The sequence below is a fragment of the Tricharina praecox genome (assembly GCF_024521635.1).
Source record: "Tricharina praecox strain CBS 144465 chromosome Unknown BZA05scaffold_11, whole genome shotgun sequence".
NCBI lineage: Eukaryota > Fungi > Ascomycota > Pezizomycetes > Pezizales > Pyronemataceae > Tricharina > Tricharina praecox.
In genome coordinates this window covers 929,890-941,709 of record NW_026250413.1, presented here as the reverse complement: position 1 = coordinate 941,709, position 11,820 = coordinate 929,890, and the positions used below count along the sequence as shown (strand labels likewise).

Sequence of the window (11,820 nt, the reverse complement as noted above, 5' to 3'; positions counted from 1 at the left end):
GTGGTCTCGTCCGATATTCCGCATCCCACGCCGGCCGTCCGTTTTTTTTTCCGCCTCGCTTTCGCGCTGTGGCTGCGTTCTGCGTTCTGCGTGCTGCGTTCTGCGTGGGTGCGTGGCGGGAATCCCCCGGCCGGCCGCCCGGAATCCACTCCCGCGGATTCCCGGTGTTGTTGCCCCCCAAGCAAGCAACCGCTGTTTGCGCCCCGGTGGTGGGAGGCAGAGCAGAGCAGAGCGGATGGGTCGAGTCTATGTACGGGTACATCCCGCGGGCGCCAATCCAACCTCCCGATGGGGGGTGGGTGGTGGGTGGGGGGTAGGCGCAGACTCTACATACTCTACCTACCGTATTATGTACGGTTCTGGGTATGTATGGTATACGTCTGATCACGTTCTCTCACCCCTTCCCTTCTTCCCTTCCCTTCCCTTCCCTTCCGCCCCACGCCCACTCCCTCCCACTCCTACGCCCAAACCCACGCCCACGCCCCGCGCGCGCGCCGTTCGCCCGCCACACACGCACGCCCCGTCGCCCCGTCGCCCCTGCATGGCGCGATTTTCACGACACCCGCAGTACCCCGCAAAATAACCCCACACACCGCGCGGGCGACCCCCATCCCACCCCCATCCCATCCATGCCTTCGTGACTCTGGAGATGGAGGAGCGACTTGCGGCTCGTGAAGATACTCCACCGGCGCGAAACTGTGCTGCCGTGTGTGTAGGTGGGTATGTAGTGGGTACGTGGTGAGGTGGGGAGGTGGGTGGGTGGGGAGGTATGCATGCAACGCACCGAGGGGATGTGGATAGATGTGGATGCAATGTGGATGTGGATGTGGATGTGGATGTATGTAGACGTGGGATAGACTTTTTCACCGTGCGTGCGCTTGCTTGCCTGCTTGCTTGCCCTCTTGCGCCGTGAGCGTTGATGTGGATGTTGGTGGATTTCCAGATCCCATCCGGTCCCCCCCTCCCCCCCCTCCTTCCCAGCGCCGTGAAGAGTAGTGTTTCTTCCTCTTCCTCTTGCTTTTCTTCCTCATGCTTTTCTTTTCTTTTTCCTTTTCTGTTTTTCTTTTCTTTTTCCTTTTCTGTTTTTCTTCTCTTTTCTTTTCTCCCTCTCCGCAGCAGTGGCAAAAAAGCAACCACGGCTACGGCCGCCATCTGCTCCACGAGGATCTACCTACATAAATTTAGGAGGAGGAAGAAAAAGGAAAGAAGGAAAGGAAAAAAGGAAGAGAAAGAGAAGAAAAAGAGAAGGAAAAAATATAAACAGATGGACTGCGGTGCTGAGCCGTATGATCTACGAGTAAGTATCATACCTGGGTACTTGGGTAGGTACTTCGGTATGTGCTACCACCCCACCGGATTCGGCCATGTCCGAATCTGGGCCGTGCTTGTGCTCGTGCTCGTGCTCGTGAAGGTTCTGCGTTCGAGTAGTTACTCTACCCCCAGCCCCCCGCGCTGTGCAGAGAGTATGATATGTACACGGCCTATTGGGGGAGGGGAGGTGGGGGGAGGGAAGTTCAAGTCACGCCGTGGGACGGGAACGAGGACGAGGACGGGGACGGGGACGGGGACGGGGACGGGGACGGGAACGGGGACGATGAGGACGAGGGATGTAGCCGTGATCATCTACTATACGAATCTAGTAGCCATCTAGAGTAGCTGCATCGCACTACCGAGTAGTTACTCCGGACGTTATGCACAAGGCGTCGGAGAGCTGAGCTGGTTATTTATGCACATCCTTACATGCTTGGGTAGGCATATGTCCATACTGTAGTTACACCAGCGCTCGGCATTACCTAAGGGGCCCGGCGAGCTGCAGTAGTAGGCAGAGTAAGAAGTAGGTACGGCAGTCGCGGGACCGACCCGACCCGAGGATGAGGCGACAGCGCACACCACAGCGGCAGCGAGCGACAGCTGGCCGTGGCGGTGGCGGTGTGGGTCGGCCAAGACCGCCCTGCCTACCTACCTGGGTACGGTATGTACCTAGAGTACCGTAGTTATCCCGTAGCTTTCCCGACACCGCAGGTACGCAGTACGTGCATGCGCCGGCAGAACTCCGCTGTTCGTCGTGGTGGGGGATGCTACGCCGAGCTCGCCGCTCGGAGCTACACTCGGCTCGGCGTGCGTACATGTACGTGTATGGTAGATGCGTGTGTGTGTGCGGTGGATGCTCACGGCTCACCGACGGGTGCGCAGCGATTGGCAACACTCTATACGGCGCCTTGGCCCATGGTTGGGGGTGGAGGGGGGGCTGGAAGCGTGACTAGTCACAATTACTCACTCGACAGGCTCCCGGCCCCGGAGTGATCGCTTGTGCATAATACAATACTTCCGCTCTTGCTGCGTGCGTATCTAGTAGGAAGTAGCAGCAAACCACCGGGAGAGCAAAGAAAGGCACGGAAAGGCGTTAAAATTGAAGGCGGTGGGAATCCCCGTTGGCAGATCTAAAGCTGACCGCAACCACGAAACCCCAGGAACCCGTGAAGAACGGAAAGCAGGGCGGATCCAGCAACCCATGCCGACGAATCAGTGCGTACGCACAATAGCTCTTCGCATGGAAGGTGCACCGGAGCACGCGCCGAGTCATCCGCGATCGTGTGTATGTGCGCTCGAGCTCGGCGGGCTCGTCTACCCCACGCCACGCCGCACCGCGCCACGCAGCGGTGCGGCCCGGGTAGTTTCCCAAGAAAGTGGACGATCCCTCCCGTAGTCGACGCTACAACCCCCTGCTGTCTGCCGAGCCACAACCGACCCGAGACGGACCTCTATGTACGTGATCATTCCCATGGGGGGGCGCCAAGCGTCGGTAGTTTTTCCTGCTTTCCTGTTTCCGTTCTGCGCGGATGTGTGCATGCGACATCACTCGTACTCCACCACCCGACGACCCCGACGATCCCGATGGGGGTATTTGCTACCAGTACGTTTGCGTTGACGGATTATCCCGGCCGATGAAATACGGTGCATCAGTAAATGAGCACTTACTCCACAAGGCGCGGACGCATCGAAATTCACGATTTCGGTTGCGGAGAGATGATTTCCAACGGAGCTCTGCGATACCTAACTAAGTGTAGCTACCCAAGTGCCTACTCTACATACCAGTATCCGCCCCGCATCCATTACGTCCATAAGCGCCCTGGAGGCATATATATCACCTTACGCAACTGTAAGGCTCGCTTCTGTTATTCTTCAGTCTTGTTGGCAGGCGAACGGCGGGAAGATGTCACAGCCTCCCGGGGACGGTTCTACGGAGCCTCGGAAATCTATGCACCGAATGCAGGGCTGGGTACATACCGCACTGAAAGATCAGCTATACATGGCCCGCGTGTCAAATAAGTATTCCATCATCAGGTCAAAAGGTCTCAATGGTTGGTATCTCAGGAGTTAAACCACCGTATGTGAGGGGACATCGCGCGCCTGGAAGGCTGGAACTATGATGTCCGATGGTGAATGTGCCCCCTAGGCACTAGGCTAATGCCTTTTTTATATATCCTACTAGGGGAAGACACTTCTAGGCTCCTCAGCTTTTTCGGCGCCTGGGCGTGGCTTTTACGTTCCGGTATATCCTCTACATACAGTGATACCAGTTTATACATGTAAGTGTTTTCCGAGCGACCTCCTTCGATCGGCGGAGTTACTCGGATTCCTTTTCAGTGAGTCGAGAGAACAAGTTATCGTCACATACGGCCCATCCTTTAAGCTTCTCGGTGATTCGCTTGAGAGACAGAGAGAGAGAGAGAGACCTTCAATATATTTCGCATGCAGCGAAGAAACGGTGATCCGTTTGGAAGTTCAGCATCATAATGTATCACTCCTAGTCGAGTGATCGCGGTGATTGCCAATCTTCACCTATCGTGCGCAGTAGAGCCGGCACTACCATGTATGCCCGTGCGTCCAGCTGTTATAAAATCCGGACCCAGTCTTGGTCTTGGTCTCTATTTCGAGGACGCCAGCTTTCGAGTTTCGATGAGCCGTATCATGGCACGGCGACGGCGGCGATGCAGACTCCAGAGTTGCGACCGTCAGAAAACCAGTGCCCCCCACCTCCCCTAGCACACAACTACTGGCAATAGCCCCTCACCTTCCGGGTTGTGGTTAAGCTGGACGAGCGGTCGACCTCGCTACCTAGGTACATACCCGCAGGCAGCAAGCTTACCGGACGATAGCAGAATGACGACTGACGATTGACGGGAACTGCCCTCAGTGCTTACGGAATGCTCAGTCCAGTATATGGGCCGCGTGTGCGACGTTTTTTTCCCTCCCCGAGTCCCCGGTGCATCCGCAGCCGTCGCCGTCCGAGGCGAGGCGCAGTCAACGTCCCGCCCCCTCCACGCACCCTGGCGTGGAGGGGCGCAAGTGAAAGCCCAGGATAACAACTGCGTAGCGCTGTAGCCAGGGCTGTCTTCCTGCGGACGACACGAATACTCGCGGGCCGAGTGATACTACTCATACTCATACTAGTAGTAACAAGGCTGATCCTGGAACTCGGTCACTCGACTGCCCGGCACGCAGGCCGAGAGTCGGTCTGCTGTCCGGCTGCAGTCCGAGCACGTCCCGGTGAGGTGAGGCGGGGTGGGGCGGCAACGAGGCGGCAACGTAATACAATGCTGTCCGGGCTATGGCTATGGCTGTGGCTGTGGGGGGACTACGCGGCCGTGCTATTCCGGTCCGAAGCTCGTTCGCCCGAAACAGTCCACCCCGACCCCCAAGGAGTACGAAGCGGAACCGCAGCCCCGCAGTCCATGCTGAGCGATCTTCGGCACACCACCTATTCCGACTCCCGAGCGCGGCATCCACCAATCAAGCCGAATTCCTCGGTTTTTGTTGAACCTTGAGGCCGTGTCGTGCCGTCTCGGGCTCCAGGCCGCACATATGTACCTGCAGTTAACTTCCATTGCCATTGATGCGCACCGGGTTGGGCGGGTCTCGTCGTCTTCTGCCGCGTGTCCCCCCTGCTATCCGTCCGCCAGACGTCCCTTTTGCGTGGCTGTAGCATCCACGTTTCCAGACAGAAACGTGGGAGATTGTTCGCAAGGATGTCGTCCTCTTCGTCCCCCGGCCCCTCCACCTGACCCGCACAGCACCACTCGCCTTATCACCATTCCTAGCCTGAGGGAGAACATCGTCCGTAGTCCCTGCTCCTGGCAGGCTGGCCCTCGTGATGACGTTTGGAAGATACCTCCCCCTCCCCCCCTCCCTCGGCTGTCTCCTTACACTGCTCTCGGCACCGCCAGGGCCGGGTTCTACTTTCGGCCCGCGGTATGGTACCATATCTAGCAGAGAGATGGAGACCATGGATCTGAGCATCCTCCTACTCCACGCCTGGCCACCACCGTAGTGACTCTACTCCTCGCTACGGCCAGAGTGGTCGTTTCCGCGTTGCCCATGACGATTCCACCGCTGGAGAAGAGGTCTACCAAAGATCCCGTCCCGCTCATCGGTGCGGATCCCGCCGCAACTCCCGAAAAGCCGGACCACATACCTACATCCCCAGTGATAACCTGTGCGGAAAAAGCAAACCACCACCCCGCTTCCGCCTAGTTATGTAGCTCTCGACAGTCCATGCACCTCGGCACTCCCTCGGCGCTCCCTCCTCCGTCCATCCACCCTTCGTAAGTTCCCAAACCTTCCCAACCCGTCCTGTCTTGCGTCGAAGAGAAAAAAACGAGTTCGCATACATCGAGCACATCATGTTCACAGCCATCGCAGCCATGTAGCCATTACAGCCATTACAGCCAAGGCGAAATACCACGTCCAAGTCCAAGTCCAAAGAGCACAGGCTACAGCACAGCATAGCACAGCATAGCATATAATTCCACTCCTCCCATCCCTTCCATCCCACATCCACTTACCCCCCAACCCACCCAACCCGCCTCCACATCACATCACCGTCCGCCAGCCATTATCAAAACCGTCCATGCCGTCCATGCCAACCAGCCAACCGAATCCAAACCAAACCCAACAAAACCCAGACAAAAACAGAACACAGAAACCCAAAGCTACATAAATCCTAACGTTAACTAACGCATCAAGCATCAAAAACATAACAGCGCAATCGCAGCGCATCCTAACCTACCCCCCCCCCCCCCCCCCCCCCTTCCCCCCCTCCCGGCAACGTTTCGGAACAGCACGGATAGGACGGGAAGATCTCCCTCAAATCGAAAAGAAAAACGGTATTAGGAAAGAAAAAGAAAAAGAAAAAAACGCCCCTCATCCCAGTGACATCCCAGCCCAGTCCTTCATGGTAGCGCAACACAGCCCTAAAAACCAAAACCAAAATAAGAAAGACCGAAAAAAGAAAAAGAGAAAAAAGAAGAAGAAAAAAAACAAGAAATGAAATTGTAATAGATCCGCGCCCCCTCGCCCGAGTGCGTGGCTGGGGAAAAAAAAACACCGCGCAACACGGCCTCAGGGGTTGGCGAAGTGTCAGATATAGTAGGTAAGAGTAGGAGAGGTAATGATGTAAGGGAGGGAAGGTAGGTAGGAGTATCAGATATAGTAAGGAAACCAGGGTTCCGTAGAGGTGGAAGGTGAAGGAGAAGAAGAAGAACAAGAACAAGAAGAATGGGTATGGGTATGGGTATCAATCAATAGTATACAATTACATTCAACACCAACAACGACAAAACAAAGTAAGCAAAAAAAATAAACGACGAGGGAGTGTAGAAAACACCCAACCCAGACACGATAAAACAGATAAAAAAAGTCAGCCAGCAAAGACGTCCAGATTCGATCCATCCGCAAAGAAAAACCACAAAGTGCGGAAATGGAAAATAAGCAAAGCAGCGTGCGCCAGCAAAGAACACCAGTCCCTCTCCTTCCTCCATGCTCCCGTGTTGCGCATCCATCGGACCGGTCCAAAAATGCATACCATGTGTTCGTCGTCCATATTAGATTTGAAACACCCGATAATCAAGGAAATGTTTCAGAGTTCCATCGATACTGCTACCGGGATTCGGCCAGCAGCTCCCGCCAATAGTATCGGTTCTCTCTGGTCGTGAGGTCGGCCGACGGCTGAATCCACCCATCCGTCGTCTTCCTCCACCTGTCCTCCTCCTCGCGTTGCCGGCGCACGAATTCCGGACCCACATCGAACTCCTCTCCGACGACAAACTCCCCAAAGCCACCGCTGATCCTTGCCGCTCCACCGAAGGCACCCCCGACGCCACTCATGACTACCGAGTTACTGGTTGTCTGCGCGCCGGCAACCGATTGACCGTCGACAGACATGATGTCCTCGGGCAAGTCATCCAGTCCCTCGAAAGGATCATCCTCGTCGTCCGGATCCTCGTCCACTTTCAACCAGCACATACGACTGGGATCGAAGACCATGCCACCGACAACTTGAATCCCCATCTTGCTACCAGACTGATTGACTTTGGTGATTAATGCCGGGCGAGGCGGCGTACGGCTATCGGGCACCTCGAACGCCCGGAGGTCCTTGTCATTTCCTTCCCACCGAAACGTGCGTGGATTGTAAACCATCCCGTTGGCAGCGTTCTCTGTTTCGGACGAAGCGAGGTTAGCCATTGTCTCCGATACAGTGTATGGGAAATGAGTCGAGTGATAGCTCGTGAAACCGAGGGTGGAGACGAACCTTTAGGAAGAGTAGTGATATTGCCCATCGGCTTGATGAGATGAGGCTTGTGCTGCAACGTCTTCTTTGGAAGGACGCGAGACGGTGCCTGACTTCGTGCCGCAATCTTTGATCGCCAACGGTCGGCATTGGGCGTCTGGGGTACAGGCGTGCCCATGCCGAGTCTCTGCTGGGTGATTTCTCGTGCTTTTCTTGATGCTGATGGACGTTAGATGTGCACGTGATGAGAGATGGGGCTCGTGAAAAACATACCGGTAGTGTCCCGTGCGAACCTCGGAACATCGTCCTGTCGAGGAGTAGTTTCGTGTTGCTGCTTCTTCTTCCTTGGGCTCTCGGCCTCGCGAGTCGGTATGCTCTTTGGTCGAGCTTTCACCACTCCTCTCGCGGCAGGAGCCTTGGTGAATGTATTCTCAACCTTTGCGTTGGTAGGTAAATCATCGAAAGTCTCGAGCTCGGTTCCGTCTCCGAAATTGCGTTTTCTCGTCGGCTGAGTGAGTGTTCCGATGGTCGCCGCCTCCCGCCGTAGTTGCTCTGGTGCGATCGCGGGTGTTATCCTTTTGGCGGTCGTATTGCTGGCCCCAGAGGAGCTGGGCGAGTGACGAGGAGTAATATTGCGGTTCTGCAGGCGAGAATTGGGTCGTCGATCGGTAGTGCTGCCTTCCCCACGGCTATCGAGACTCTTGTTCGAGGTCTTCGCGGCGACGTGATGGCTACTCTTGGTCGAACTGCCACCACACATGAACGGAGCAGGATGTCTAGCCGCAGGAGCATTGGCGGTTTTGGTACGATCATTCCTACTAGGGGGACGCCCATTACTACTCCGTGATGGTGGTCGCACGTTTGCGTTGGGAGGTCGTGCGCCAGTACTCGTCGGTCGGGAACCATTGTTCGTGGGTCGGGTACCGGTACTCGTCGGTCTGGTAGCGCTGCTGGGAGGAGGAGGAGGAGGAGGTCTAGTGCCGCTACTTGTCGGTCTTGTCGAGGCGTTGCCGCTGCTAGGAGGTCGGCCGCTAGAGCTACGACTGGGTGGTCGCCCATTCGATGCACGGCTCTGCGGTCGTGAACCCTTCTGCGAATTCGGACTGTCCTGTATGTTAGGCATCGAGCGTTTCGCTCTCAGCAACTGAGCGTGAGTAGTGGTTGGTGGTGGAGCATTGTCGCCGCGCAGATTCCGTGTGGACTTTGTCGACAGAGGTCTCCGCCCATCCGTTGCCAGTGTTCTCGTCCTGTCAGTTCTGGGTATCGGCGGTGGAGGGGGTGTCTGTTCGCTACTATTCCACCTGTAATCCGCGCTTCCCCAACGGTTATTACGGGGAATCCGCTTGACCGTGCTCGGCTGGTTTTCCCGCTCGGCGACAGGTTCGAGGGGTGCCGACGGTAGGAGCGTGGGATGGCCTTGCGTAAGCCTGTTGAGTCTTCCGGCGGATGACTGTGGGGTAAGTGGCTTCGTTGTAAAAGTCAGACTCATGGCAGTTCGCCTGATAGGACTCGGTTTCCGAGGTTGTTGTTTTTGTCTCACATTGCCGTTCAGCGATAGCTTCTTGCTATCAAAGACATCGCCAATTTCAATTCCCTCGAAAAACTCCTCCTCGCTCGCCGGGTCGTCGAAGTCCTTCTGAGCGTGGAAATGGTGGTTTATCGGGGCTGGAGCCAGGTCCGATTCTTCCGCCGCGGCCGCCCGCCGGCGTCGTTCGAGAGCCCTGTGGAAATCGGGAAGCATACCGCCGGGTAATTCCAAACCGTACATGTCATCCTCGCTCTCCATGGTCATAGCTGAGATGCTGGGCGAAACAACCGAATGTGCTCCATGATCGGCGCCACCCCGGGTGCCCGCATAGCTGGAGCCCAATCCACTGTCCCCATCCCCCCAATCCTCGAATCCCATGTCTATCGCATGAAAATCTATCGGTCGGGATCTTTCCATCCCCCTCAAACCTCCAAGTTGTAATGGTGCATCGGCAGGAAATTCGAAATCGGCGTCGAAATCATCGTCTGCAAACGTAGGCGAAGGCCTGAATGCAGATTCCGATAACGGCGGTGTCGGCAGCGACATGTTGGCTCCTCTTCCCTGCATCGGTGTTCTCCCTGCCGCAAATGCTTTGAGTGACGGGAGCTGTTCGCACTCACCGAAAAACATCTCATCCTCAGGCATGTCTCGGAACTTGTTGAGTTGTTCGCTTGCATTCGTCACGGGCAAGAGATTCACCCTCGACGGCGAAATATTCCGGATGCCTTTGCCTTTGCTCGGCATGTGATGTAGCGACTGTGGAAATTCCTTCGTCTTGACGGTGAAGGCATCTCCCATGGAGGGGAACTCCAGATCTTCGCCCCAGTCGTCGTGCATCGTGACCTTCCTTGCTCTGGTGCTGGGTCCTAACCGTTTGATGGTGCCGCCAACGAGGGCCGATAAGGGAACGTTTTCGGGTATGGGGATACCCGCGGACTGAGCGGACTTGATCGCAGCGGCGGGCGAGCCGTCGAAAGGAATTTGGTGTTCGCGGTCGGCAACCTCGAGGGCGTCAAGGTCGTAGGCGGATGTGATGGTGGATCTCCGACTCGAGACGGCGGAGGAAGGCTCACGGCGATAGTAGTCTGCACCTGCGCGCGCCGGCGCCGTCGTTGTCGTAGGTGTCGTAGCAGTGGCCGGGGGATGCTGGATCTGGTCTAGTTCGGCGAAGTCTGGGTCATCGTCCCAGCATTCGACTGTGTCTGCACGACGATGGAGCGCCTGCACCGCTATATCCAAGCGGCTTGCCATGCTGTCCAGAGTGCTACCTGTGTCGTGTTGATTTTCGCGTGGGTTGGGGGGGTAGCTGGTGTGTGGATATGTGGGTGTGTGCGTGGGGTGGGCGGAATGGGCGATTCCCCCAGCGATCCGTTACAGCGTTGAGCGGCGACGTGTGAGCTGGCGATTAGAGAACGGTAGCTGTAGCCAATGTGGGAATGGTATGCACAATCGTAGATGGGATAAGAGAGGGGGGTTGGTCGAGCTGGAGAATGTAAGGTTAAGTTGTGGGTCGTTTCAAGATTCGTAGGTCTTCGTTCTAATAGTACAGCGAGAAGAAGAGATTCGTTATCGGGGGGAATTTTTCGAAGTTGTTTTTTTCGTTTCGTCGTTAATACCAGCAATGCGCGCGAGTTCGATCCGAGGCCGAATATGAAGCAGAAGAAGCAGAAGAAGCCGAAGAAGGAGAAGACGTCAAGATGGAGAAGGAAAAAATAAAATCGTGGCGCGTCAGGTAGCAATCAGTGACAGGACAGCAGTCGAGCAGGAAGTAGTTGGCCTTTTTCTCTCTTCTTTTCTTTTTTTCTTCTCCAGAAGTATTTGGAACTGCGGGAGGGTATGTGATTGGATTTAGTCACTCGACGGAACTTGCAGGAGAAGTTCGCTGTCGGGGAGCTATTCGGATGTATTTTTTTTAGATCGTGTCGTCGTGTCAAAAGGGAGAGAGGATGAGGTGAGGGTATGGGGTGTTGTGTGGATGAATGGCGGAGAATGGTGTGTGTGGTTGGCAGTGGATGTGGATGCGGTGGATGTGGTGGTGGTGGCTGCGGGAGGGAGAGAAGGGCTGCTTCGTTGGTGGGTTGTGGTGGATTCGGTGTTGCGAATGAATGTTGTGTTGGGAGCGGATTGGTATGTATGGAAGATAGGAAGTAGGTGGCTGCAGAGAGCGGTGCGGTGCGGTGCAGAGTCGCGGTCGCGAAAAACAAAATTCCCCTCACTCTCTCTCTCTCTCTCTTACTCTTTCCGCGAAACCAAACAAAGGAGGGTGGAGAATGCGCCCGTCACACACAGCGCATTTCCGGCGGGGGTGGTGATTCTCTCTCGGGATGTCAGGGTCAGACCGAGTCGATCGCGAGTTGGGGGGATGAAGGGGCGAGCGAGGGGCGAGCTGGATGGAGGGCGTTGGCAGCGGCGGGTTTGATGATGGGTTGAGCGAGTGGTTGGGACAGATCTGGGGGGGGGAGGATCGTTGCAGCAGGAGGAGGGCGATGGGGAGCAGAGCGGCTGGTTGTTATTGGCGAGAGTTCTCAGCGTAGCACGAAACACGCGGATCCGGACAAGACTGGGCGAGTGCTCGTCTCAGGCGAATGAAGTCCTTGCCAGGTGCAGTAGTCGAGTAAGACGTGCAGCCGTACCACAAGTGCACCCACGCGAATGACGAACGAACAGTCCGTAGCGCCGAGTCAGCGCTCTGGGTCGCGATTGATGCTCAACTACTACGGTA

General features: G+C 56.1%; 3 protein-coding genes across 3 annotated transcripts; all 3 read right to left on the bottom strand.

Annotated features, from left to right (window-relative positions):
• Positions 1–304: 304 nt before the first annotated feature.
• Positions 305–1,290, bottom strand: BZA05DRAFT_41910 (uncharacterized protein). Its single transcript, XM_051485557.1, has one exon. It carries the CDS (start codon positions 1,150–1,152, stop codon positions 385–387), a length of 768 nt encoding a protein of 255 aa, XP_051339821.1. The 5' UTR covers positions 1,153–1,290; the 3' UTR covers positions 305–384.
• A 3,959-nt stretch (positions 1,291–5,249) lies between these two features.
• BZA05DRAFT_397566 (uncharacterized protein) lies at positions 5,250–5,840 on the bottom strand. The gene has a single exon (XM_051483633.1). The coding sequence runs from the start codon at positions 5,801–5,803 to the stop codon at positions 5,477–5,479; it is 327 nt and encodes a 108-aa protein (XP_051339820.1). The 5' UTR covers positions 5,804–5,840; the 3' UTR covers positions 5,250–5,476.
• Positions 5,841–6,835: 995 nt separating this feature from the next.
• On the bottom strand, positions 6,836–10,711 carry BZA05DRAFT_41865 (uncharacterized protein). Its single transcript, XM_051485534.1, has 4 exons — positions 9,111–10,711; positions 7,844–9,035; positions 7,592–7,789; positions 6,836–7,496 (listed from the first exon to the last, which is right to left on the bottom strand). The coding sequence occupies exons 1-4, from the start codon at positions 10,347–10,349 to the stop codon at positions 6,940–6,942; spliced, it is 3,186 nt and encodes a 1,061-aa protein (XP_051339819.1). The 5' UTR covers positions 10,350–10,711; the 3' UTR covers positions 6,836–6,939.
• Between the last annotated feature and the right edge of the window lie 1,109 nt (positions 10,712–11,820).

What these genes read in the sequence shown, in the direction of transcription:
- BZA05DRAFT_41865 (XM_051485534.1), bottom strand. Translation starts at nt 10,349, where the DNA reads ATGGCAAGCCGCTTGGATATAGCGGTGCAGGCGCTCCATCGTCGTGCA. An exon ending in AGCTATCGCTGAACGGCAAT is followed by an intron (nt 9,036 to 9,110) that starts GTGAGACAAAAA and finishes TTTACAACGAAG; the next exon opens with CCACTTACCCCACAGTCATC. An exon ending in GTTCGCACGGGACACTACCG is followed by an intron (nt 7,790 to 7,843) that starts GTATGTTTTTCA and finishes AACGTCCATCAG; the next exon opens with CATCAAGAAAAGCACGAGAA.
- BZA05DRAFT_397566 (XM_051483633.1), bottom strand. Translation starts at nt 5,803, where the DNA reads ATGCTATGCTGTGCTATGCTGTGCTGTAGCCTGTGCTCTTTGGACTTG.
- BZA05DRAFT_41910 (XM_051485557.1), bottom strand. Translation starts at nt 1,152, where the DNA reads ATGGCGGCCGTAGCCGTGGTTGCTTTTTTGCCACTGCTGCGGAGAGGG.